Consider the following 24865-nt stretch of genomic DNA (forward strand, 5'->3'; position numbering starts at 1 on the left):
GGGGCCACAGAGCCACGGAGGGTGCGAACCTAATGCACTGAGCGTGGAAAGCCATGGAAGGGGACGTGGCCAGCCTGAGAAAGTCCATCATTCAACACCAGGCTCAGCAATGGGTTTATTCAACCCCTAACATGGGTCCAAAGCACCTCCCTCTCCACGTTAGATTGTGCTAGGAACCACGTCACACAGACACTGACCACAAACCACTGACACCCAGTGAGCGCGGGCCGGCTGGGGAGCTCATTTCACCATCACCCACAGTGCCGAGGAGCCACGGCTCTGGCCCCGAGGTCACTGGGGTCCCGAGCGCGCCTGCAGCCCCTGCCTCCAGCATGACCCTGTTGGCCAGAAGGGATCCCAGCGACACCGACCTTCAGGACAGGGCTGCCAGGGCTCCACCACGTGCCCCAAGACCGTGACCTATGGGATAAAGGACTACTTTGCTGTCGTCCTTCCCCCGACATGGCTCCAGACTGCTTACGAGCGTCTCCCAGTCACGAAGGCCTTCCAGAAGCAGGAGGTCTGCTCCCTGGGGACTGTTCTCTGATTCCTGTTTCAACCACGAAAGACGCAGCTTATCGAGGATGGCAGGCTCCTGGAGCTGGCAACCTCCCCGGGCCTCAGAAGCCCATGCGGGGCTTCTTCCGGAGCCGCTGAGAGCCAGAGCGTGTGGCCAGGATGCTGGGTGTCTGGGAGGAAGGCGGGGTGGCGCCCTCTGGGGTGTCCCCTTGGGGCAGCTGCTGGACCATGCTGTCCTGGGGGGTGTGCTGCCTGGAGGGTGTGGCCCGGATGCTGGGGGTCTGGGAGGAGGGGAGGGTAGCGCCCTCTGGGGTGTCCCCTCGGGGCAGCTGCTGGAACGTGCCAACCTGGGGGGTGTGCTGCCCCAAGGGTGTGGCCTGGACGCTGGGGGTCTGGGAGGAGAGTGTAGAGGCCCCTCCGGGGGTGTCTGCGTGGAGCGGCAGCTCAGCCATGTAGTCCCGGAGGGTCTGCTGCCGCTCCGAGGGGACGCCCTGGGCCCAGGGCTCCTGGGTAAGCTCCTGGGAGGGCGGGGTCCTTGGGGGCTGGGGCCTGGCCTCGGGCACCATGCGGTCTGGGCTGGGCGGGGGGCTGGCAGCGTCCGAGAGGTCCACGCGGCCACTGAGGGAGGAGAAGGTGCTCGACAGCTGAGTCCGCCGCTTCTGCCGCTTGGGCTGCTTCCCAGGCCCCGCGCGGCTGCCCCGCCGCCTCTCCCACCAGGCCGCCGCCCCGAACTCCCAGGCTGCCTCCAGACGCTCGCTGAGCTCGTCCTCGGGGCCAGGCTCGGGGGCAGGGGGCCGCTCCTCCGGGGGGACCAAGCCCAGGTCCCTCTGCTGCAGCAGCCGCCCCTGGGCCATGGCCCTGCGGAGACCCTCGGGCACCGGCCCCTCCACCTTCTGAGGCTCGAAGCCACCCAGCAGCCGGCGGTGGGAGAAGGTGGGTGCTGCCCACACCGGGGGAGCCAGGGGCACCTCCAGCAGGGCCTTCAGCCACCGGCTGCAGCAGGCAGTGGCCTGGGGTGTCCAGGAAGCTGCAGGGGCATGAGCGTTGGGCCCGGGGTCTGCCTGGAGGTGGAGATGCTGGTAGAAGACGTCTCCGGCCGCGGACAGCTGGAAGAGCGACAGCACTGGTGTGGAGGCGGGGGGTGGGATGACAGCGGCCAGACCTGGGGACGGAAGGACAGTGACCAGAAGGCCTGGGGGGTGTGGCTCTCTGCCCGCCCCGGCCCCCAACGCACCTATGGTGGGTGCTTTCAGACGCTCCTGCAGCCTCCGGTGACTCTTGGGCTCCAGCAGGGGGAAGGCAGAGAGGGAGTCGCTCCTGGTGGGGAGAGACTGGGGGAGCCCTGCCAGCCGGGGCGTGGAGGCCCCCGCTCCTGTAGGAGGGACAGACAGCTGAGGCCCTGTCCAGGCCTGCCCCGCCCAGCCCCCTGCCCCGCCTGGCCCCTCACCTGCGAGGTGCAGCAGCTGCAGCTCCCCGCCCTGGCTGGCCAGGAGCAGCGGCTGGGGGAGGCCCGGGCGCAGTGGGGGCAGCAGCCGGGCCAGCAGAGGTGCGGAGCGGAGGCCGTGGTTCCACTTGAACAAGGGCACCAAGGGGAGGCGCTCATCCACCAGGTAGACGGAGAACTGGCAGAAAACAAGGGATGAGACCGACGGGGCGGGACAAGTCTCCCTGGGTCGCCCCCTGGCCCCTTCCAGAGCCCCATGTGGTTTTCAGAGTAGCCTGGCTCTGCACAGGGGGCGTCTCTCCAGCAGGTGTCCCTTGTCCTGATGGTCCCGCTGGGAGAGGGACTCTCGGGAGAGGCTCTCACAGCCTTCCCCACCCTTGCCCGAGGCTGGCACACATGCCCAGACACCCAGGAGCGCCCAGGGTGCTGAGGGGGCGGGGCGGGGCAGGGCGGGGCCAGACCTCCTCCCCCTCCCCGGCTGCTGTCCAAGGCCCTGGGACCTGTGCCTCCAGTCACCTGAGACAGGGCAGGGCAGAGAGAAGGGGAGGTGAGCCCACCTGGGTGCAGACAAGGTGGAGCATGGGGTGCAGAGACTCGGGGCCAAGATCCCCCAGGTGCTGGGTGAGCAGGACCCGCTCTCCTTTCTGGCATGACGCCTCTGCCCCTCCACGAAAGAGCAGCAGACCACAGCCTGGCGGGCCCTGGGGGACACGATGGGTCAGCTCTCTCACGGTCCACCATCTGTGGTTTCAACCGGCCGGGGACTCGCTGGCCCTGTGGCTCGTCACGCCCGCTGGCAGAGGCCCCCCCACCCCGTGCCCTCACCTGAGTGTCCACCATCTTCACTCCGGTGCGGTCACCCACCGTCAGCACTCGAGGGTGGGCAGTGAAGTCTGCCCAGCGCCAGGGAGAGGGGTCCCGGAACACCAGGGTCTCAGGGTCCTTGTAGATTTGCCGCAGCCTTGGGGAGACAGGCCAGCCGTGGTGGGGGGACAGGCTGAGGGGGAGGACTGGGCACCCTGGCCGGGCCCCAGCCGGGTTCTGGGGGGGCCGTGTTGGGGTGTGGGTTTCTGTGGCAGAGGCCTTACCCATCTTCGGTGCTCCACAGACAGACGGCTCCGGAGCGGCTGCAGATGACCATCTCTCCGGGCAGGTGAGGGCTGCAGGGCACACGCATGAGGAACGCCGGGCCACCCCTTCTCCCAAGCCCGCCTCCACGCACACTGCCCCCTCCCCCAAGCCCCTCACCTGAGGCTGATCCCTGTGGCCCCCTTGTCCACCTGCAGCACCTGGAGAGGGGCCGGCTGCCCCTGCGTACTGACCTTCCACAGGGCACAGTGGTGGTCAGAGCGGACAGCCAGCAGAGCTGGAGGAGGGAGAGGGTCAGGGTGAGGGTGAGGGTCAGCAGCAGAAGTAAGCCAAGGGGGCGTCCACAGCCTTACCTTCTCCCTGCACGCTGCGGGTCACCACCTGCCGGACAGGTCCCCGGAGCTGGATACGGCCAGGGTCTCTGAGAACCTGGGGCTCGCTCTCTGGGGTCAGACTGACCTTCTGGAAACCTGGGCATCTTGCTAAGGACAAGTTTATGGACTCCGGCCACTCGAGGCCCACAACTCCCTGCCCGTCCCTGGCCTGTGCCCAGCGAGGGAGGATACGCAGTGTGTCCATGGTGCTGCCCACGGGGTAGACCAGCTGCCCAGCCCCGTGGGTCCTGCCGGGCACCCAAGCCAGCGCGCCCCCAGTGTAGACATCATCCAGGAGCAGCTGCTCCCAGCGCAGGGCCAGCTCCTCATGCAGCAGCTCTCCCAGGAGGCTCGCCACCGACGTGCTCAGGATCGGGGCCCCAAGGATGGAGAACCGGCGCTGGCGCTGGCTGAGGTAAGCCCAGGGACAGCTGGGACGAGAGGACGGCAGGAGGGTCAGGCCAGCCCGGGGAGGCCCAGTGTAGTGGACGCGTTTTAAAATCAACCTAGAACTCCTTCCTCTGCAAGAACACCCCACCCTGTTCCTGTGCTGCAGTCACATGACCCAGGCCTGGGCACTTGGGGGTCGCCCCAGCCACAGTGATGGGCTCATGACGGGCATGACACCCAAGCCAAGCCGAGCCAAGCTCATCCTTCCTGGGACTTCTGCTGGTGCCTCAGGAAGGCCACTAGTCCTCTCCCTGGAATCATAAACCACGTTGCTGCCACCTGGAAGCAGTCTGCCTAGGAACTAAGCCAAGCAGAGGCAAGTGGGTGAGAAGGTAAAGGTAAAGCTCTAATAACACCTGAACGCCTGGATGCAGCCACGCCTGCACTCCACGAGCTTACCGTCCTTTTCCCCTACACTGCTAGCGCAGCTGGGGTTTAGATGAGGAAGTGTGGCTCATGCTGCACTGGGGAGGGTGGAAGCAAATGTTGATGGGAACTGGCATCCCGGCCTGGATCCTTCCAGAGCCCCACCACCGGCTAGGCCTACCCAACCCGTCCTCTCTCACTAGCCACTTGCCCCCAGGGCTGGTGTCCACCGAGGTCCTGGAGTAGCCTCTTCACACTGACCACTGTCTTCGTCTTAGAGCGGCTCTGTGTAGAAAATCCTTGTCAAGCTCACACGCCCGAGGGCCCACCCCGATGGAAAGTGGGGCGCTTCCCCCCTCCTGGCCGGCCAGGGTTACTCACATGTGCTCCTTCCAGTTTGAAATTCTCCAGCAGTAGCCTCCCCAGGGGTGCAAAGGCTATGTCTCCATGGTTCCACAAGAACCGGCTGACCTGCAGGAGGAAAGGAGGCCGGGTCAGGAGGCACAGCCCCGGGCCCACAGCACTGTCCCCCGGGTGGGCCCGCGCACCTGCTCAGTAACATCCAGCACGGCTCGGGGATGTCTCCGGAACTGGTAGCCTCCCCGGAAAAGCAGATCTTTGGCAGTCAGGCCAGGGTCCCAGGGATCTGAGGGAAGAGGGAGGCTGGGAAGGGACTGGAGTGGAACCAGGCATCCCCGTGCCTAGAGGTGCCAAGGACCCTGCTGGGTGGAAGGAATCAGCAGGGGGCTGGGGAAGCAGCAGTGAGTGGGAGCAGCTCGGGAGGGGCCCCCAGCCCGAGCTCCTTACCGGGGCCAGGAGGCAGCAAGGGCAGGGGCCCAGGCGTGTCCGGCTCCCAGAGCAGGTCCTTGGCCACAGGTGGCGCCCTGTCCTGAGGAAACACAACCACGGCCACAGCGTGACACAGTGAGCGCCCAGGCCAGGCCCTGTCATCAGCTCTTGTCTCTTGTTAACTCCTTCAGTCCTCACCAGGCGCCTGCCAAGCTGGTCACTGTCACTTTAATGATGAAGAAAATGGGAGGAACGGGGAGGCCATCCCAAGTCCGGGCAGCAGCCAGAAAAGAGAAGGGCTGGGATCTGGACTCAGGCAGCCTGACGCCAGTCTGTGCTTCCCACCTCCAGGCTGCACTGCTCTCGGAGGATGGCCCGGCCTTCGCTGGCCGGCCCGGATCCCACCCATGTGTCACTTACACTCGGGAGACCATGCAGTCGCCCACAGGCTCCTCTGCTCCCCTGCAGGGCTGGCCTCAGACAACTCAGCTCCACACTCGGGGATGGTAGAGCAACAGGTAAGGCTCCTGATGGAAGGCCTTCCTTGTCAAGGGAGCCCTGCCAACCCCGCCCCCGCCCCCCACCACCCGTCCAGGGTCTCTCTTAAATTTCTCACCCATGTGCCTCTGCCTGGTGTAACCCTTAGCCAGCCTGTCTCTAAGTGGCAGCCAATGACTTAGGCGTCCAGGGAAAGAGCAGGTGTCCTTCCTGTCCCAGGTCCCCCCGCCCCCATCACCTTGCACTGTGTGGCTCCAGCATCCTTTTGGTTTCGCTCAGAGCTGTCCACACTTTGAAATGATTTTATCTTCTGACCTATTCACTTGTCAGTCCCCACTCCACCTAACTGTTCCCCAGGGGCAGGGAGCACATCTAACTTACTCACTCTGGACCCCCAGGGCCTGAGAAGGCACCTGGCACACAGTAGGGCTATTCAGTGAGTATTCGTTGAACAAATAGAGAAAGGAGAAGGTTGGGGGAGAGGGAGCCAGGAAGGAGGCTGAACTCTCTGTGGATGGCAGGGCACCCCAGGTCCCCAAAGGACAGGATTCTGGTTGAGCCTGGGTCTTAGTAGATTTGTACCAAAGCCCCCCACTCTGCACTCCTGCCAACCGGTGTGACCTCTAGGATGGGGGGGCCAATCGATGTCCCCCCCACCGCCGCGGAGCCACCAAGGCTCTCCCTGCCATCCTCACCTGAGAGCCTTGGGGCGAGGACGCTGGCAGGGTCAGCGCATCTCTCCAGCTGCACATGAATGACAGGTCAGGGACATCACTCTGACCAAGGGGGCCGGTCATGAACAACGAGGGTGGGAGGGAGCTGGGGAAGTCCATCTTGAAAAAGAGGAGCCACCGTCACCCTGGCCTTCCTCAGAGACCTGAACTGGACAGCGGCTTCCGGGGCTCCTGGGAGAGTGAAGAGTGCCTTAAGAGAAGGATAATCTCTTTGGGGAAGCAGATAACAAAGAACAAATGAACGTGTCACCGAACGCCCGAGAATAGTAGGTGCTATACCAAAACCAAGCAACCCGCCAGGAGGGAAGGGGTGGCAGGGCCTAAGGGTGAAGCATCGGTAGCTTCATGAAGATGGTGTCCGGCACACACAGAGCCTAATGACAGAGACAAACATGCCAACTACTGGGAAGAGGGTACTGGGCAGAATGAACAGCAGGACCAAGAGTCCTGGGGTAGGAAGTACGTGAGAAGCAACTGTGCAGCCATGGGAAGAACTAGGGGGTGAGTGATGGGGACCGAAGTTAGAAGGTGGCTGGTGGGGGTCAGCTTCCATCACGCTCTCACGTATCACATTATAATTACATAGTCCTACCTGGACGACAAGCCCCACACTCTAGGCTACACTCTCAAGACAAACTCATGTTCCCCAAAGCCAGAGACGAGTCTTATTTGTCTGCCTTCCCACTGTCGAGGACAGTACCCTCCACCAAAAAGGAACCAACTATGTACTGAATAATAATGTTTATGTCAAAGGGCTTTGGTGACTGCAGCCACGAAATTCAAAGATCCCTGCTCTTTGGAAAGGGAAGTTATGACAAACCTAGACAGAGTATTAAAAAGCAGAGACATCACTTTGCCAACAAAGGTCCATATAGTCAAAGTTCGGTTTTTTTCAGTAGTCATGTATGGACGTGAGAGTTGGACCAAGAAGAAGCCTGAGTGCTGAAGAATTGATGCTTTCAAACTGTGGTGTGGGAGAAGATTCTTCAGAGTCCCTTGGACTGCAGATAGATCAAACCAGTCAATCCTAAAGGAAATCAACCCTGAATATTCACTGGAAGGACTAAAGCTGAAGTTTCAATACTTTGGCCACCTGATGCGAAGAGCCGCTTCATTGGAAAAGACTGAAGCTGGGAAAGAGTGAAGGCAGGAAGAGAAGAGGGTGGCAGCGGATGAGATGGTTAGAAAGCATCACTGACTCAGTGGACGTGAACTTAAGTAAACTTCAAGAAATAGTGACGGACAGGGAAATCTGGCGTGCTGCAGTTCATGTGATCACAAAGAGGGTGAACAACAACAACAACAAAATACAAAGTGCTCTAGAAGAATAAGCAGCTGTAATATCCTTTATTACCTGCAAAAGTAAGAGAAGTTCTCACTTACTGAGTGCCAGCATCTGCCCGACATGGTACTACAAGTTTTATTCTCCTGCCGCTAGTATGGAGGTCAGGAAACAGGCTGGGAAAGAGCAACTTGCCCAAGGCCAATAGCGTGATCCTCCAGCCGCTCCAAAACCTGTTTTGATCCACTACTCTCCCTGCATCCAGAAGCGAGCACCAGCCTCAGAGCCTCACTAAGCAAAACCTTTCCCCTTAGAGCTACCACTGCATGTATCCATTTATTTTGTAACCTCGGTACCTCCAGGTACTCTGAGCACCTTGCAAAGTGCTCACCACACAGTAAATGTTGGTAGATGGTAAAGAATCTCCCTGCAATGCAGAAGACTGAGGTTTGATTCTTGGGTAGGGACGATCCCCTGGAGAAGGGAATAGCAACCCTCTGCAGTATTCTTGCCTGGAGAATTCCACGGACAGAGGAGCCTGGTGGGTTACAGTCCACGGGGTCACAAAGAGTTGGACACAACTGAGTGACTAGCACTTTCACTTTTCAAATGAGGGACTTCCCCGGTGGTCCAGTGGCTAATGTAGAGGGCCCAGGTTTGACTCCTGGTCACAGAACTAGATTCCACATGCTGCAACTAAGAGTTCGAATGCCATAACTGAAGATTCTGAGTGCCATAACTAAGACCCAGTGCAGTCATGTAAATAAATAAATAAATAGTAATTAAAAATAAAAAAACTGGTCAAATGAATGTGTTTCTCAGGGCACAGGTCAGCCTCATTCTAATTGTGGTTTATATGCCTTATCTCTTCTTCAGGACTGCTCTCTGGGACAGGAACTGTATCTGACTCATTTCTGAGCTCCTGGCATCTGATTGTTGCTGTCTTTCTCCTCCATCACAGGAGAGGACAGTGGTGGGAATGCATCTTTTCACGAGAGGACCCTTTCACACTATCTCTCCACTAAAAATGAACACCATTGCCCTTCCTACCCACCTATAAAATCCGCCCCCATCCTTCAGATTTTGTCAGGAAGCCTCTCCTGGTTCCTCCAGCCCTGTCCCACATCACCCTGCATTCCTCCTCTGGAGCACGCATTGTGATGTGTGATAAGATATTTAAAGGTAAAGCTATGTGATTCCAAACTGCTCTGAGAGTCCCCATGGGGAAGGGACTTTATCCCCGGTGCCTGCCTTATTTACTACGTGATGTACAGGAAAGCCTGGCGCGCTGCATGCAGTCCATGGGGTCGCAAGAGTCGGACATGACTGAGCGACTGAACTGAACTGAAATCAGTACGTAAAAGCTGAAGGCACAAATCCAAGAATAAGGAACTAGACAGCCTCAAACAAACGCAGGGAGGCTGAGGGAGTTGGTGGAGCCCACGACCTCAGAAAAGCCCCGAGACAAGACAGCCTCGACTTCCCGCCCTCGTTCTCTCCCGGATCCTAATTTAGACCTCCGGAGTTTCCTCGGGTCTGCACGAACGCCGGGTGTGGCAATAGGTGCGCCTGCCGGGGTATGGGAGAGGGGATCAGGGAGGCCCTTCCCTTCAGACCTCTACTCGCCCACGTCCTCCCCATCCGTCTCTTCCCACTCCACGTCGAGGCCCCAGAATTTCAACACAAGAACAGCAGGCATCTCACACCAAGCGCTGTGTGCCAGACAGTTGTTGCTACGACGCTTTACAATGGCGTGATGCTCCCCTCTCCATGAGCCAGCGGCTGCTCACCACCCACTCTGCAAAGGTTGGGCGACTCGTCCCAAAGCCACACAGCTTGGGGCTGGTGGACTGAAGCAGGGGGACCCGCCCCTCCGTCCCGTCGGAGGGGTGCGCGCACTTACGTGATCCCGTCGCGCCGTGCTTGTCTGGGAAACTGACCTCCGCGTGACGCTTGCCTGACCCTCGTGCTACGACGGAGCCCCAAGGCGGAACCCTAGCTCCCGAGCCCTCAACCCGAAAGCCGCACAGAAACAATGAACCGCCTCCCCGGGCTGGGCCGGAAATGCTCTCTGGAAGGCAGGAAGTCCCGCCTCCCAGCCCGGCCTCAGGGGCGCTCCAGAGCGCCACCTCCCGGGAGGAGGGAGAATGCGAGTGCAGACTGCGTCGTGGGCACTGGAAATTAAGTAAAAGGAAATGAAAAGTGAAGTCGCTCAGCTGTGTCCGACTCTTTGCGACCCCATGGATTGAAGCCCGCCAGGCTCCTCTGTCCATGGGATTCTCCAGGCGAGACTACTGGAGTGGGTTGCCATGCTCTCCTCCAGGGGATATTCCTGACCCAGGGCTCATACCTGCGTCTTTTGCAGTTCCTACATTGCAGGCAGATTCTTTACCGCTGAGCCACCAGGGAAGTCCTCAGAATTGTCTTTCTTGAGGTCAATCCTTGAACCGTTTGGGAGGTTAAATCTACCTTGCTCCACATCTGTTCTTCCAAGTCAAATGTTAACAGATTCTAACCGACTGTTTCTCTATGCCTTAGTGTCCACATCGCCCCCCTCCTAGCTCGTATTGTCAGATCCGAAAGTAGCAAGCAGCAGCAACAGTAACAAAACTTACAGACGGTAAACTCAGTAACTGGTCACATTTTCCCAGTCACTGGCTCCTACAAGACTGTTAAAATTTCCATCTCCTTAAAGCAACATGGTAGCGAGACATATGTAAATTGTCTTCATTCTTAACTTTATTTTTGTTATTTCTCCTTCGTCGCTAGACCCTCATTTTTAAGAATTGCTATCTCGACATGTTTTTACGAACCAACCCAAATTCACTTCTGAGGGGAAAAAAAGCGGCCTGGGGAGGGCAGGATATAAAATGACTAATTTTAGCTAAAGCCCACATGGAGCACTTACAGTTGGCTTCAGGAAGGCTTAGGGTGAACAGATTTTAAATGTTGGCCCTAAAGATTCTGTGAGGCTGCTACAAATGAAAACACCATCTCTTACAGAATGAGGACCTCCCGTCCTCCTCTAGGCTCAGCTGCTTAAGCAGCTGGGGAGGGCAAACTGGCAAAATGGGGAGTTGAGGCCAGCCTTGGACCGCAGCAGGGGTGAGGTGCTGAATTTGGGTCCCCAGACGCCTCCCCTGGCTTTTATTTCCCGAATACCACGCAAGCGCAGAGAAGATGATGGGAGGGCCCTGTCTTCCACCCTCACTTTACACCCGGAGCCCCGCCCGTGAAGTAAGGAGATTGGCCAGGTGGCCACTTAGTCCACATCCGGGCTCTGGCTGCCTGGGAGACTGGCCTCCCATTGGCTGGGCATACTGTCCTGCTACAGCTTTATGGGCTCTCATTGGCTACGAGTGAGGTGGGAGGCGGAGCTCACCATGCGCCGCCGGTTGTACCACGTGCTCCCCACGTGGGCGCTCGCTCTGGCGTGTAAAAGGGCGCGGGTGGCGCCACAACTTGCCCGCTGTCCCCTCCGGTTCTCGAATCCAGCCATGGCTTCACAGGCCAGTGCAGCTCTGGGCACCGACGACAGTGGCCGCAGGAAGCCCCGTCTGGCAGCATCACTGCAGATCAGCCCAGGGTCTAGCCCCTGGAGGCCCTCGGCCAGTCTGGGCCAAGAGTCTGCGCCCACCCCCAATGCAGAGGACGATGAACCGGGCGGGCAGCTCCAGGCCTCTGCAGCGGCTGGGGATGGTGGGGCCTGGGTGGGGGGCAGGGATCGGGGAGCTGGGGGCGGCCGGGCACAGGAAGGATGGGGAGGTCCCTGAGGGTCGCTGTATCACCTACAGGGCCCGCCGGGGACTTCCCAAAGGTGGCCAGACATCTGGGCCTGCTTCTCAAAGACCCGCCGCCGGGCCAGGCCGTGGTCTTGCTTACTCAGTACGCGGCCAATCTGGGCGTCTCCCTGATCTTTCGAGAAGGCCAAACAGCAGGTGAGGCCCAGGGGGCTGGGATGGCAGCGTGCCCTGGGCTGTTTTCAAATGAAGCCAGGAAGACTGAGTTGGGCCTGGGGCCCGGGGTAAGCCTGCTGTGAGCAGCGTGGTGCCAGGGGCACCAGGTACCCCAGATTTCTAACTAGCAGGTGACGGCGGGGGGTTGGAGGGGTTGGGGGGGTGGGAGGGGCGGAGGGGGCACATCTGAAGCTCAGGTTGGTTAAGGGATCTGCCTCAAGCTACCCAGCCTTTCAGCAGGTTTTGAAGGTCAGTTACAAACAATTACAGAGTTATCATGCCAGCATTGGAGAGGAGGTGCCTAAGTGAGGGCCAGCCCACCCCAACTCAAAGAGGTTATCAGATACAGTTTAATGATGGCAACACTGTGTGCAGATATAATGGTTACAGTCGTCCTCCCAGAACCATCCATACACCAGGTCCCTCCTAGATTCAGATTCCCAACTTTCAGCCAGCACATTCCCTGCTTCTAAGAACTTTTGGGAGCATTTGTAAAACTTCCTTGGAGAACCCCAAACTGAACAACTCAAAACGAGATAATGTATTAAAAAAAAATCTACCTGGGATTTGTTTTAATCAGGTATGTTAAGACAGCAGACATGAGAGTGCTTGTCACGAAGGAGGAAGTATGGATTCCTAGAAACAGGAGGCACAGATGGCCATGCGGGGCTGTGTAGGAAAGGATGGAGTGGTCAGGAGGAAGAGGAGAGGGGCAGGCACAGCCCAGGGCGTTAATTGGGTTTTCTTGGAAAAGAATGGTTGGAGCAGGGTACCTATGCAGAGTGAGATTAGGATTGATAAAAGCAAGACACTGGATAAATTTAGGGTTTGTGGGGTGGTTCCTAGCTGCCTAGTACCTGGCCTCGGGAATGATTTAGGGCATGGGGAATGTTGGCTTGTGAGAGAGTTCTGTGGTTGGGGTGTGAGCTCTGGATTGATCGGTTTTTATATGAAAAGAGTGAGCTTGCAGAGAAGTTGTTTGCTATGTCTAGGAATTAGCTAGTCCTGGGAGGGATGGTTTCTCCAGGATTAAATCCCCAAATGCCAGAGCATCAAGAATACAGAAAATAGGGACTTCCCTTGTGGTCCAGTGACTAAGACTCTGAGCTCCCTTGCGGGGGGCCCAGATTTGATCCCTGGTTGGGAAACTAGATCCCACATGCTGTAACTGAGACTTCGCATGCTGCAACTAAAAAAAAAAAAAAAAAATACAGCAAACAAGGAAATCAATTCAATACCAGTGATGACAGCTAACGTTCTTGTGTTCTGGGTGACAGACCAAGTGTTATTTGAAGGTCTTCAGATACATTAACTCATTGAGTCCTCACAAGTGTTCCTTAAGAAAGGCAGATACCATTACCACTGCTTTACAGATGGGAAGACTGAGGCCAGAGAGGCTGAAACTGCCAGGGGGCAGCCTGGTTTCAGAGCCTGAGCTGAACCACTGAGAATATTGCCACTCCCTTCCGCCTAAGGTCCCTCTTTCCACTGTCGATGCGGGTAGGCATTTTTTGTCATTTTTATTCTTCATTTTGGTAAATTTTCGAAGAATAGTATAAAAGAGCTCCCATAAACTCTTCACCCAGATTCTCCAGTTCACATTTGTCACATTTACTTTGTGTCCCTCTTTCTCTTCTATATATATTTACATATAAATATCCACATTAATTTGTTTTGAACAATCTGAAGGCTTATTTACCCCTTAAACATTTCAACATATATTTTCTAAGAACAAGGGCATTGTCTTATCTAATTGCAGCACAAGGATCAAATTCTGGAAACTTAACAAGTGATCCCATGGACTATACAGTCCATGGAATTCTCCAGGCCAAAATACTGGAGTAGGTAGTCTTTCTCCAGAGATCGTCCCAACCCAGGGATTGAACCCTGGGCTCCCGCATTGCAAGTGGACTCTTTTCCACCTGAGCCACAAGGGAAGCACAATAATACTGGAGTGGGTAGCCTATCCCTTCTCCAGCGGATCTCTCCGGCCCAGGAATAGAACCAGGGTCTCCTGGAATTGCAGGCAGATTGTTTACCAGCTGAGCTATAGGGGAAGCCCATTGATATATTACTTAGTTACCATTCATGTTCAAATTTTGCTGCTTGTTACAGTGATGGACATTTTTTTTTCCAATCCAGCACGATTTATTACATCAGCCTCTTTAACCTCCTTTTATCTGAAACAATTCCTCAGGCTGTCTTTGGCTTCAGGACAGTGATGATTTTGAAGGGTAAGGTCTGGTTATCCTGTAGAAAGTTGTTCATTTGGGTTTGTCTGTTTCCTCAGGATTGGGTTCAAGTGATGCGTGACCAGCGGAGGCATCTGTGGCAACCTCGTGTCTGTGGCGGTGCCTCCCGCCAGGGGGCCCGAGATCTCCTTATTCTACCCCTGGGGGGTCAGCTGGGACGGCCTGATCAGGGTGGTGTCACCAGGTGCTTTCACTTGCCCGCTGGGTGTGACGATCCTGTTCCCTAGAACTCCATCCCCCGACATGGTTGTAACATCCTTTGATGATTGTGGCCAGAGTTGATTATTACTGCACTAGCTGCCAGAGAGTCCTGATGCCAGCCTGCCTTCTGCATCTCCCAGCTGGCATTCTTTTGTAAATATCTATTTGGCTGCCTCGAGTCTTAGTTGTAGCACTCGGGGGTCTTCATTGACACATGTGGGATCTTTTGTGGCCCGTGGGCTCAGTAGCTGTGGCTCAGTAGTTTCCCCAAGGCATGCAGGATCTTACTTCCCTGACTAGGGATTGAACCCACCTCCCCTGCATTGGAAGGCAGATTCTTAACCACTGGACTGCCAGAGAAGTCTCCCTAACTGGCATTCTTGATGCTCTTTTAAAGTTGGTGAATCTCCATGCTAGTGAGGGGTACTGAAATTCAGGTTCTCTTCAAAAGAAAAAGGCAGCCCTTTTGGGGGACAATTTAGCAGCAGGTAACAGCAAATACTGTGAATGGAAATAAATTTATGCCCTTTGACCAACTGATCCCTGTTCTAGGATTTTCATCTGTCTCTATTGTGTCATAAGTAACACCTGGAGTGGTCATGTTTGGAAGACGAGCTTCTTGTAGAGAAGAAATAGAGCAGTGTGTCTGAGAGAGGACAGGGGACCTTCCTCCTGGGGACAGTGCAGCCATGGATCTGGGTCCTGACAGCACCTGGGCTTGCTGGCCACCTGCCTGCCTTGTCCCCCTCTGTACAATGGGGTCACAGGGACCTATTTCAGAGGGGCTGGCGCGGATCTGTGAGCGGCCATGGCCTGGCATGCCGAGGCCTGCAGCGGCCTGGGCGGAGCTCAGCAGGCTGTCTCCCCGTCATTCTGGTCATCCTCGCTGGCAGGTGTCGTGGTCCTGCTAGGAAGCGCCCGGGACAAGGATGAGGCGCACGGTACCACTTCTCAGCTCCTCCTTCCCCAGACCCCTGCTCGCCCTTCTCTGTGGCCGTGGAGCTGGATGGGGTGGTCTGCCCCCCGAGCACTGCCAACAGTAAGCCGGAGGCCAAGCAGCAGGCAGCTCTCTCTGCCCTCCACTACATCCGGCGTCAGCTGGAGGGCCCAGCCGCAGGGGCAGGTAACCCAGGGCACGTCGGGGGCGGGAGTGCACATGCACCTAGGGGTGAGTTGCTGCAGAGACTATCTGGGCACCAGGACCCAGCCTGCAGGGAGCTGGGGATGGAGATGTGAGCAGACCCCTGCCCTAATGTCCTTTGAATCCCACCCACCCTGGGCCCAGGGACTGCTGGGGGCAGCTGAGGGACTTTTGGCTTCCGGAGGATGACCTGAGCCCCCCCCCCAACCCTCCACACACACCAATCGCCAGTGGGACCTCTTGGATTCCTGAAGGATGAAGGATGGGAGGGCAGTCCCCAGCACCCACGACAGCCCACCCTTTGTCTCTCTTCCAGAACCCCCAAAGACCCCCAACCAGCCTCCTCTCGCTCCTCTGAGCATAGGTAGGTGAGACCCCAGTGACGCCCACTGCCCCAGCACAGGAGGGCATGGCCTGTGAAGCCACCTCCGCCCCCTCCCTCCCCTGCAGAGAACATCGTGACCCATGAGCAGCGCTGCGCGGCCGTGGTCAGCGCAGTCTTCGACCGCCTGGTGGATGCCAGCTCGCCATACTGGGCCTGCAAGGGGACCGTGGCCGCGGTCATCCTGGAGCGAGGTAGGGTGGCCCTGCCCCCGCCTCCCCGGGAAGGCCCCTGGGCCCCCTGCCTCAGGCCAGTCTTCTCTGCCCCCTTCCTCGCAGAGGTCCCGGGTGCCAGGGGCCACGCCAAGGAGACCTACCAGCTGGTGGCGCTGGGCACCGGTGGCGGCAGCTGCGCCGGGTGGCTGGACTTCTCGGGCCGGCAGCTTCACGACTGCCATGGGCTGGTGGTGGCCCGCCGGGCCCTGCTGAGGTGAGGGGTGGCGGGGGGCCCTCTGCCCAGCCAGCCCCAGGGAGACGGGACCACCCTAGCTGCCACTCCACCACCCCCAGGTTCCTGTTCCGGCAGCTCCTGCTGGCCACGCAGGGGGGCCCCATGGGCAAGGAGAAGTCCGTGCTGGTCCCCAAGCCGGGGCCCGGGCCCCCCTTCGCCCTCAAGCCCCGGATCTTCCTGCACCTCTACGTCAGCAACACGCCCAAGGGAGCCGCCTACGATATCTAGTGTGTGGGGTACAGGGTGAGGGGGGCCTGGGGGGCTGCACCAGGGAGCGCCACGTGGGGGTGGGAGAGGGGCCCTGACCCCCTACCCCGGTCCTCCGCAGCCTCCCTCCGTCGTTGGAGGGCGGCCTCCTGCACGGCCCCCCGCTCCGCCTGCAGGCCCACATCCAGGGGGAGCTGAAGCCGGTGTGCTACGTGGCCCCCGCGCTCCGCGACACGCACGTGGGCTGCCTCTCGGCGAGTGACAAGCTGGCACGCTGGGCCGTCCTGGGGCTGGGGGGGGGCCTGCTGGCCCACTTCCTGCCCCCCCTCTACACCACCAGCCTGGTCCTGGGTGAGCCCTGCAGGGCAGGGGGGCAGGGGTGGGCCGTGGGGCGGGGAGACGGGCGGACAGAGACTCAGACCTTGTCCTGTGCCCCACAGCCGACTCCTGCCACGACCCCTCGACCCTGAGCCGGGCCATCCATACCCGGCCCAGCCTTGACAGGGCCATGGGGCCGTGCCTGCCAGCCCCCTACACCCGGACCATGCTCCACCTCTTTGCAGGGCCCTCGGTGGCCCCCTCTGACCTCCCCCCCAACACCTGCCAGGGCCTGAGCCTCAACTGGAGCCTGGGGGACCCAGACGTTGAGGTGGTGGACGTGGCCACCGGGCGTGTGAAGGCCGAGTAAGAAGGGCCTGGGGGCAGGCTGGAGGGGGATTTGACAACCGGAGGGGTCCGCCATCCCCTTGCCTGTGGGGAAAAAAGATGCATCTAGCCACCAGCTTCTCACCAGCAATGGGACCCCCCCAAGATCGTCAGGGTGGAGGTGGTGTGAGAGGGTGGCGCGGGCCTGGTGGCTCGGGCCTCCTTTGCCCTCCCCCCACATTGGGCGCCTTTCTGTCCTTCCCAGCTCTGCCCCCGGGCCTCCCTCGCGCCTCTGCAAGGCCTCCTTTCTCCGGGCCTTTCGCCAGGCTGCCCATGCCCTCAGGAAGTCCCACCTGCTGGCCTTGCAGACCTACGAGGCAGCCAAGGTCAGCGCCTTCCCGCCCCCGCAGCCCTCTTTCCTGCACCCCTGGCAAACACCCCCTCTCATCTGCACCCCTCCTGCTCTAGGCCGGGCCCTATCAGGAGGCTCGCCAGCAGCTGTCCATCCTCCTGGACCAGCAGGGCCTGGGGGCTTGGCCCTCGAAACCGCTGGTGGGAAAATTCAAAAACTGAAGCAGAGCTCCAGGGGCCGAGGTCCAGAGCCCAGTGGGACCCCGCTGGAGGAGTGCCAATTGGGGGGTGGGGGTGAGGGGGTGAGGGCGGGTTGAGCACTGGTGCGCAGGGTGAAGCCAGGGATGGAGGGAGGCCCTGAAGCGGAGGCGGGGTGGGGTCTGCTGCACACTGGGCGCTTGAATAAAGAAGTTGATTCTGGTGTTCCTGTGTGCTGTTGGCTTTTTGGTGGGGAAGAGGGGAGCCCCAGTCCCTGCCCTCCAGATCCTCTGGGTCCTGCAAGAGGTGGGCAGCCCTGGGAGCTGGCAGGGGGCTCATCCCGAGTGAGTCCCACCCTGCCTCTGTGTCACCACAGCTGTCCTACCTGGTGAGGCTGTGATACCCAGAGCCCACCTCTCAGGGGTGGGGGTTGTGGGGAGTCTGCAGGAATGTCCAGGCTCCCTAAGGACTTTGGGGGCGGAGGAGGAAGTGCAGCCTGCCCAGGCACATGCCCACCCCCTGAACCCGGCACCGGGCACAGGTCTGCAGGCCTGGGCAGGGGCCTGGAGCAAGAGCAGGAGCGCAGCAGCTTTGAAGTCTGGGGCCCGAGGTGATGGAGGACCACACCAGCCTCCAGCCCCACACCCTGTGACAGGGGCCTCCCTGCTCCCCCAGCAGTTTCAGGGTTCAGAACTCCAGATCGCTCTCCCCGGTGGGCTGGGAAGCTGGGTTGGCATTCCGGGCCAGGCAGGAGCAGACACTGAAGCCCGGGGATAGCATCCGTTCCCTCCAGGCCACCTCCCGGCCCCCGCGGGGTGGATGTGTGTGTGTGTGTGTGTGACCTTGGCGGCCACTTAACCTCGGTTCACTCCGGTGGACTCATCTGGAGAAACAACCGGAAGGCCAGCCCACATGGCTGTTCTCCAGCCCACCTGGCCTCAGGCTGGGCTTTCCCTCTGTCCATCTGCTGGGCCCCGTCCTCTCCCTTTCAACCAGTGCTGCTGCCAACAAGGGGGCGTGGCGGGGAGGGGGCGATGGAGGAAAGAGCTGACAGGCTGGAGCAGGCCTTGCCCCCCGCCACCTGCCCCCAGGCTTTACAGATGCTGTCACATTAAACCTCCCACCAGCAAGGTGGATGCTCTCGCTGCTCCACTTTACTGGTGAGAAAATTCACCAGGTGAGGGTGGGCACCTCCCAGAAGAGCACAGCGTTGGGATGGAGCTGCAGTTCCTACCCAGGCCCCTGATGTCCCCAAGTGCCTGGAAGCCCCCAGGCTGCTGCTCGAGTCGCTTCTGTGACCTTGGACAGAACCCCTAACCTCTTGTATAGCGTGGCTGGACTGTGTGTTTCCAAGAGCTCCCTCCTCGCTCTCAGCAGCTCTCCTCTGCTCTTTCCTAAAGGCCACGGGGGTGAGAGATGCAGCTTTTGCCCCTGAGAGGAAGAGCTGTGGGCTAGAGGGCTTGGGAGGGGGTGAGAAAGGGGCTGGGAGGGGGCATGAGAGGACGGGGGCTGGGGGAGGCGGGAGCAGCTGCCAAAGGCAGGCTGGTGTTCAGGATCACGCACGTGCAAAGGAAGGACAGCGGGGAGTTTGAACCAGGATGGAGGGTCTCAAAAGCCAGACAGCTGCTGATTTTGTTTGTCTTTAATTGAGAAAACAGTGAGATTATTTTTTTAATACCAGTATTGTTATTTAAGGGCTTCCCTGGTGGCTCAGATGGTAAAAAATTCTGCCTGCCACTCAGGAGACCCAGGTTCAATACTTGGGCTGGGAAGATCCCCTGGAAAAGGAAATGACAACCCACTCCAGTGTTCATGCCTGGAAAATTCCACGGACAGCAGAGCCTGGTGGGCTGTGGTCCATGGGGTTGCAAAGTGTTGGACATGACTGAGCGACTAACACACTTTATTGTTATTTAAACAGAAAAAAAAATAGGCTAACTTTGAAATAATGATTTCTTCTTATTTTTTTTTTCAGGGATGGAGAGGATTTTTAAAACACCCAAGCCTATTAATTAGCACATTTATTACACATTGTTTTCCCCCGGAGATCATTTAAATTGATTTACTTTTTGTCCTGTGATGGTGACTACAACCAGATCCCAGCCATTCCCAAATGCAGTTCTATGCAATGAGCCTTTTGATATTCATTAATCACATAATCAGTGGGTAAACAAGTTATTCAAAATGACATTAACTCTGCCGTGTTCTGCCAAGTAAGTAATATTTGTCCCCACATTGCATAAATCTGCCTGTCCAATCCTTCTCTCCCAAGGCAGTCCCTGTTACCACATTATTCGCTTGGTTCCTTTGACTCAGCTGATTTATTATTGCAGGGTGATGATGAAGATTGCTTTTGAAAGGGAGAGCCTGTTAATGTCTTCTGGCCCAATCCCCACCGGGCGGAGTTTTGCCAACAACCGCATTTTGAGCTGGGAGGTGACATGACCTACCTGGGCACAACACACAAGCCACCTTTGCCATCACTCCCATCCCCCCTTGCCTGCAGCTCTGAGCCCCGGGGTCTCTCCTGGACCCCTGCCCCGTGCTGCCTCTCCCCGTGTGTAGTCTTCACCACTGAGCACGAGGGTAGACCCAGGAGGCGAATCGAGGGGCCACTCCACCTTTCCAAGCCTCAGTTTCCCCACCTGGCGAATGAGAGCTGGTCACCAATCCATGGCCCACAGGGTCACGGTGGGATGAACTGGGAAGTGAGCCAAGCGCTGTGCCTGGATCTTGGCCGTCATCGGCAGTGGTGGTGGCTGTTGCCAGGCCTGGCTGTTCTCAGCTTGTTGTCTCTCTCCATGCCCCTGGCTCCCTGCCCCATGGAGTCTCCCACAAAGAACATGCCCAGCAAACCAACGTTGAATGGAAAATGAATGACTGATAGAATCCTGTCTTCACAGGAGTGGGTTAGAGTAGGGGTCCCCAACATCCAGGATCTAATGCCTAATGATCTGAGTTGGAGCTGATGTAATAACAATAGAAATAAAGTGCACAATAAATGTAATGTGCTTGAATCATCCTGAAACCATCCCCTGTCCCCCATCTGTGGAAAAACTGTCTTCCATGAAATCGATCCCTGGTGCCAGAAAGGTTGGGGACCATTGGGCTAGACAGAAACTCTGTTCCAAAATATGGCTCTGGAAGATGTTTTGAAAATTTCCATTTTACTATGAGCTATTTTTTTTTTTTTTTTTTGCTGACCTGTAGAAGCATTCTAAAAGACCTAGAGAGTGACTTCCCTGCTGGTCTAGTGGCTAAGACTCTGAGCTCCCAATGCAGAGGGCCCAGGTTTGGACCCTGGTCCAGGAACTAGATTCCACATGCTGCAAATCAAAGATCCTGCATGCCTCAGTGAAGACTTAAGATCCTGCAGGCTGCAACTAAGACCCAGAGCAGCCAAACAAATAAATAAATTGATCAGTATTTTAAAAATAAATAAAGACCTAGAGAATGTGGATCAAACCACACCTGCACTCCTTGTATATTGTCAGTCATAAGAACCAATAAAATCTCCTTTTGTTTGTCCGTTTGATTGATGAAGTCTGAGTTTCCTGTCCTTGGAAACAAAACATCTCTAACTGATGTTTGTGGATGTGTCCTAAAAATGTACCGTGTTTATTCAGATGATCTCCCAGATAAACTGCCTGCCTGTAAATCCTTGCCTCAGGGTCTCCTTCTGGGGGAACCCAAACATCTGGGAGGACCAAGACAGACCTCCTCAGAGCAGGTGTCCCATATGCTCCTCCCATCACCACTCTGCCCTCTTCCCTCCTAGGCTCTGCTCGTCCTGTTTATTTTTATTTTGGCTGTGCTGGGTCTTTGTTGCTGCCCACTGGCTTCTCTTATTGGGGCACACAAGCTTACTTCCTGTGGCATGTGGGATCTTAGTTCCTAGACCATGGATGAAACCCACGTCCCCTGCATCGGAAGGCGGATTCTTAACCACTGGACCACCAGGGAAGTCCCCTGTCCTGTTAATTTCCTTCTTAATTTATCTGTGGTCTGCCTCCCTCCTCCGATCGTCCCCTCTAGCCACATGTCCAGGAGCATCTGTCTTGCTGACAGCACAATGCCTGGCACAAGGCAGGCATTTAAGAAACAGTGCCCTAGAAACCAACCATTGCCCTTCTGACTTCTGACTTGGCCATGATCCAGAGATACGTGAGCCTGACCCCTGCCACCCATCACCTGGGGCACCCTCCCACCTCCTCCCGCATCCCGAGGTCAGCCCCAGCAGTCTCTGAGACTAGACCTGCCCCAACACACCAGAGAAGCCACTTGTCATGTCTCGGTATTGTTTAATGTTTCTCTAGGAGCTGCAGGGGTGGGGGAGCCCCAGAAGCTTATAGTTAGGAAGGCGCAGGTGAAATTGCCGAGTTCTCCCAGGGATCTTATTTCAAACCAGTCATTGACTGAGTACAATGGAAGCCTTTGGAACAGCAAGATTGGCTAATTTTAGCTGAGGGTGCCCAAATTCATTCTTTTTCCTTTTGTCCCGCATACAGGAAAGGTGACTTAGGAAAGTCACGTGCTTTCTCTGTGTGTCACCTGGAGCTGGCATCCGGGGAGGTGGGGCCGCTCTGGAAGGCCTAGGAGCCTCAGGGCCGGTGAGGAGAGCGGCGTCCCTTTGTTTTATTTTTAACCGACACTGTGTTCCGGGAGGTGCCCCTTGGTTAGATGTCAAATGATGGATGAGCCTAGTGCTGGGTGAGGGTCAGGAGGCCCAGAGCTGCCGGCACTGCCTGCCAGTCCTGGCTTTGCCGCCTCTGACCGTGTGACTTGTCCCATCCTGTCCCCTCCCTGGGCCTCCGTGTCCATACCCGTGAAAGGGGCAGGTTAGACACAGTGACCATAAGCATCCTTTAGCTCTGAGAATGTGTGCGCCAGGTGGCTCCCAGGCTGGCAGAGGCAGAGGGCGAGGGACGGTCCCCTCCTCCTGGCAGCCTGGGAGAGAGCAGACCTGCTCTGAGCCTTGGGGATGAGGTCACCTGCCAGGCAGACCCTCTCTCCTCCTCACCAAGGCGCTGGGGTGGTCCTTCTAGCATGTTCTATGCAGGCTGCATGGGAGCTGGGGTTCTTTTCCTCATTTGAATGCCTTTGGGCCAGCCAGCACTCCCCAGCTCTCTTGTTCCACTCCCCTGCCAGCGTTTCCCAGGTCACCTCCCATAATAAAGGGCTCGTATGTCACCCCTGGATGTGATTCCTGGAGAATAACACAACTTCTGGCCAGAAAAGCACAGCCTCAATCTAACCATGAGGAGACACAAGGGGATGGGTGCAAAATGAAGCACATTCTGCTAGAAAAGGGAGATGAAACTCACCCTGAATTTCCATGCCATCTATGACAAATGAAAGCTGTGGAAAGATCTACTACAGGAGGCTAAAGAGATAGGACAAGGATAGGAATAATGCAACGTCCCAGCCTACCCTGGACCCTGTCCCAGAGTGGAAAGTCTATAAAGGATATTATTGGGTCAGTCGACAAAGCTGGACCGGACAGTGGTTAACTGCCTCGTGGCTTTGTAAGAGAATGTCCTTATTCTTAGGATCTAAACAGCAAAGTATTCTGGATCTCCTTGGGCTCTCCATCTTAAAATGAAGGAGTTGGTTTCCCTTAGAGCTTCTATCTCTTTATTTGAGGGGAGGAGTTGTAGATTCCTTTGAGAGCCTGATGAAATCATTGGACACTGCACTCTGAAATGCACAAGACATACACGTGCTTTGTTGCGTGTCAACACCAGAGATTCCCAAACCCCTTGTGGAAACTCTTGGCTGGGAACCCTTGGACCCATGGTGTTCTGACAGTCTTTTCAGTTACCATCTTCTTAAGTTCTGAGAGCAAAGTGCCATGATATAGTCACCTACCCTCAAAGAGTCCAGAAAACATCCTACGTATAGATAATAATTTTAAAAAAAATAGAGCAAATGATACAGCAAATGGGGCTAAATGTTTCTTAAAAGGTGTATGGGAGTCTTCTGTGTACTATTTTTGTTCTTTACAACTTCTTTCGGTGAGTTTCCCAAATAAAATGTTAAGAAATCAATTGCCCGGTGCCCAGTAATCATTCAACAAGTGAAGCCCATGATAAGCATTTCAACAAGCAGCAGCAGAGGGAGAGAGTTTAAGCCCTTGGAGGGAGGCAGGCGGGGGAGGCCGAGCTGTGCAACCAGGCACTGAGCATGAGATGCCCAGGTGGACAGGACAGGTAGGAACGTGGGCAGCTTGTGGGCAGAGATCTCCGCTAACCCCTATTCAAGCTTGAGCCACCTGTGGTTTTTGCTAAGGGAGCAGTTCTGCAGACAGTCAGGGACCGTGGTGAGTGCTGCTTTCTCAGCTCTCTCTCGGTTTCTTACCTACCCCCACCCCCCATCATATAAACAGTTGCAATAAACTTTCCAGAATCACAGACAGTCCACGCTGGGAGAAAACTTAACAACCGTGTCCTCCACCCTCTCCATGGGATCAATGAAAGAAAGAAAGCCCAGTGGAATCAATTTCCATGTCCATGTTATACGCAGGGTAAGAGCTGGCACTCAAGAGGCCCCAAGACGACCCTCCTTACCCTGCTCAGGGTATGTGGCAACGTGTTACAACCTTGTTTTGAATAGTTTCTTTGTGGTCTTGGGCACCGTGTCAGATGAACCTGAGAGCTGATATACTATTAATAGGGTGTTTTGCTGGAATCAGGATGCTCGGCTCTAACTAAATGAACCGGCTGTGTGGCCTTGGGGAGGTGGCTTTCCCTCTCTAAGCCTTGGTCTCTCCAACTTAAAATGCAGAAGTCGATTTTTCTTAACTTCTTGTCCTTTTTCAGGGGTCATGGATTCCCTTGAGGGTTGATAAATGTCACTGGACCCTTCTTCAAAGCTGTGCACTTATAATCTCAAGAGGTTCACAGACACCCCATGGTAACCACCTGCTTAGACTGTCTTCTGATGGGCCTTCCAGTCCTAAAAGCCATGAAAACAGAATCACTGAGTCAAGCCCCACCTGCAGGGTGTTGAAGAATTAACCTATCCATCCTCAAATCACGTGGGCTCAACTCTTGGCTACAGAGGTATTGAACCACCATTTTAAAGTTGCCTCTGGGAGCCACATGGAAGTGACTTGAAGCAAAAGGCCCTTTGCTCTTTGCCTTCAGCTGGAGAATTTCAACTTTTGGCTGCAGTCATGCCCATTGGCCTCCAAGAAAAACAAGCCTTTCTGGGAATCGCGAGACTCTTTTCAGCCAATGGGGATGAAGAGACTGCCTAGCAACCTGCTGGTCACCCCCATTCTACCCAATCAGCATGAAGGAAAGGCAGCTCTGCCAAGCTAGACTAACACAAGGAGATCAGTCCCCAGGGGACATGGAAGGGAGAGAAAAATAGAGCTTTTAATTAAGCCCTACTTGCGAGCAATCAATTTCAATTTTCCACTTCTAATTTGGTAAAGAATGTCCACCGGGCACGTACTGAGACACTGTAGAGGCTCATAATGTTGGTGATGGGCTCAACTATTTTTCTTTTAATCTTGGCACATTTTTGTTTGGAT

General features: G+C 56.5%; 2 protein-coding genes across 5 annotated transcripts; one reads left to right on the plus strand and one right to left on the minus strand.

Moving 5' to 3' along the window:
* Positions 1-93: 93 nt before the first annotated feature.
* Positions 94-9611, minus strand: TAF1C (TATA-box binding protein associated factor, RNA polymerase I subunit C). Of its 3 annotated transcripts, XM_043898175.1 has the most exons (15): positions 9449-9595; positions 6225-6434; positions 5050-5131; positions 4791-4888; positions 4624-4713; positions 4454-4527; positions 3619-3857; positions 3406-3522; positions 3212-3329; positions 3052-3123; positions 2789-2924; positions 2521-2664; positions 1967-2141; positions 1754-1891; positions 94-1681 (listed from the first exon to the last, which is right to left on the minus strand). In XM_043898175.1, the coding sequence occupies exons 2-15, from the start codon at positions 6360-6362 to the stop codon at positions 621-623; spliced, it is 2682 nt and encodes an 893-aa protein (XP_043754110.1). In that variant the 5' UTR covers positions 6363-6434; positions 9449-9595; the 3' UTR covers positions 94-620. The 3 variants fall into 3 exon arrangements, with proteins under 3 accessions (XP_043754110.1, XP_043754108.1, XP_043754109.1); XM_043898173.1 differs by having other exon boundaries at positions 3406-3857; positions 9449-9611; XM_043898174.1 differs by lacking the exon at positions 9449-9595 and adding an exon at positions 9250-9386 and having other exon boundaries at positions 3406-3857.
* A 1364-nt stretch (positions 9612-10975) lies between these two features.
* Positions 10976-17545, plus strand: ADAD2 (adenosine deaminase domain containing 2). 2 transcript variants are annotated; one of them, XM_043897454.1, is made up of 11 exons: positions 10976-11244; positions 11340-11483; positions 14925-15077; positions 15412-15459; positions 15546-15671; positions 15756-15906; positions 15987-16154; positions 16256-16485; positions 16575-16818; positions 17045-17165; positions 17248-17545. In XM_043897454.1, exons 1-11 carry the CDS (start codon positions 11043-11045, stop codon positions 17350-17352), a joined length of 1692 nt encoding a protein of 563 aa, XP_043753389.1. In that variant the 5' UTR covers positions 10976-11042; the 3' UTR covers positions 17353-17545. The 2 variants fall into 2 exon arrangements, with proteins under 2 accessions (XP_043753389.1, XP_043753384.1); XM_043897449.1 differs by having other exon boundaries at positions 15546-15906.
* The last annotated feature ends 7320 nt before the right edge of the window (positions 17546-24865 follow it).

This window comes from Cervus elaphus, chromosome 4 (assembly GCF_910594005.1).
Source record: "Cervus elaphus chromosome 4, mCerEla1.1, whole genome shotgun sequence".
NCBI classification, from domain to species: Eukaryota; Metazoa; Chordata; class Mammalia; order Artiodactyla; family Cervidae; genus Cervus; species Cervus elaphus.

Bases quoted from the DNA above. Each gene is read 5' to 3' on its own strand.
- TAF1C (XM_043898173.1), bottom strand. From the start codon at position 6,362: ATGGACTTCCCCAGCTCCCTCCCACCCTCGTTGTTCATGACCGGCCCC. The intron at 5,132-6,224 runs GTGAGGATGGCA...GTGTTTCCTCAG, and splicing joins CCTCGCCCCAAGGCTCTCAG to GACAGGGCGCCACCTGTGGC. The intron at 4,714-4,790 runs GTGCGCGGGCCC...TTCCTCCTGCAG, and splicing joins TGCTGGATGTTACTGAGCAG to GTCAGCCGGTTCTTGTGGAA.
- ADAD2 (XM_043897449.1), top strand. From the start codon at position 11,043: ATGGCTTCACAGGCCAGTGCAGCTCTGGGCACCGACGACAGTGGCCGC. The intron at 16,486-16,574 runs GTGAGCCCTGCA...TGTGCCCCACAG, and splicing joins CACCACCAGCCTGGTCCTGG to CCGACTCCTGCCACGACCCC. The intron at 17,166-17,247 runs GTCAGCGCCTTC...CTCCTGCTCTAG, and splicing joins AGACCTACGAGGCAGCCAAG to GCCGGGCCCTATCAGGAGGC.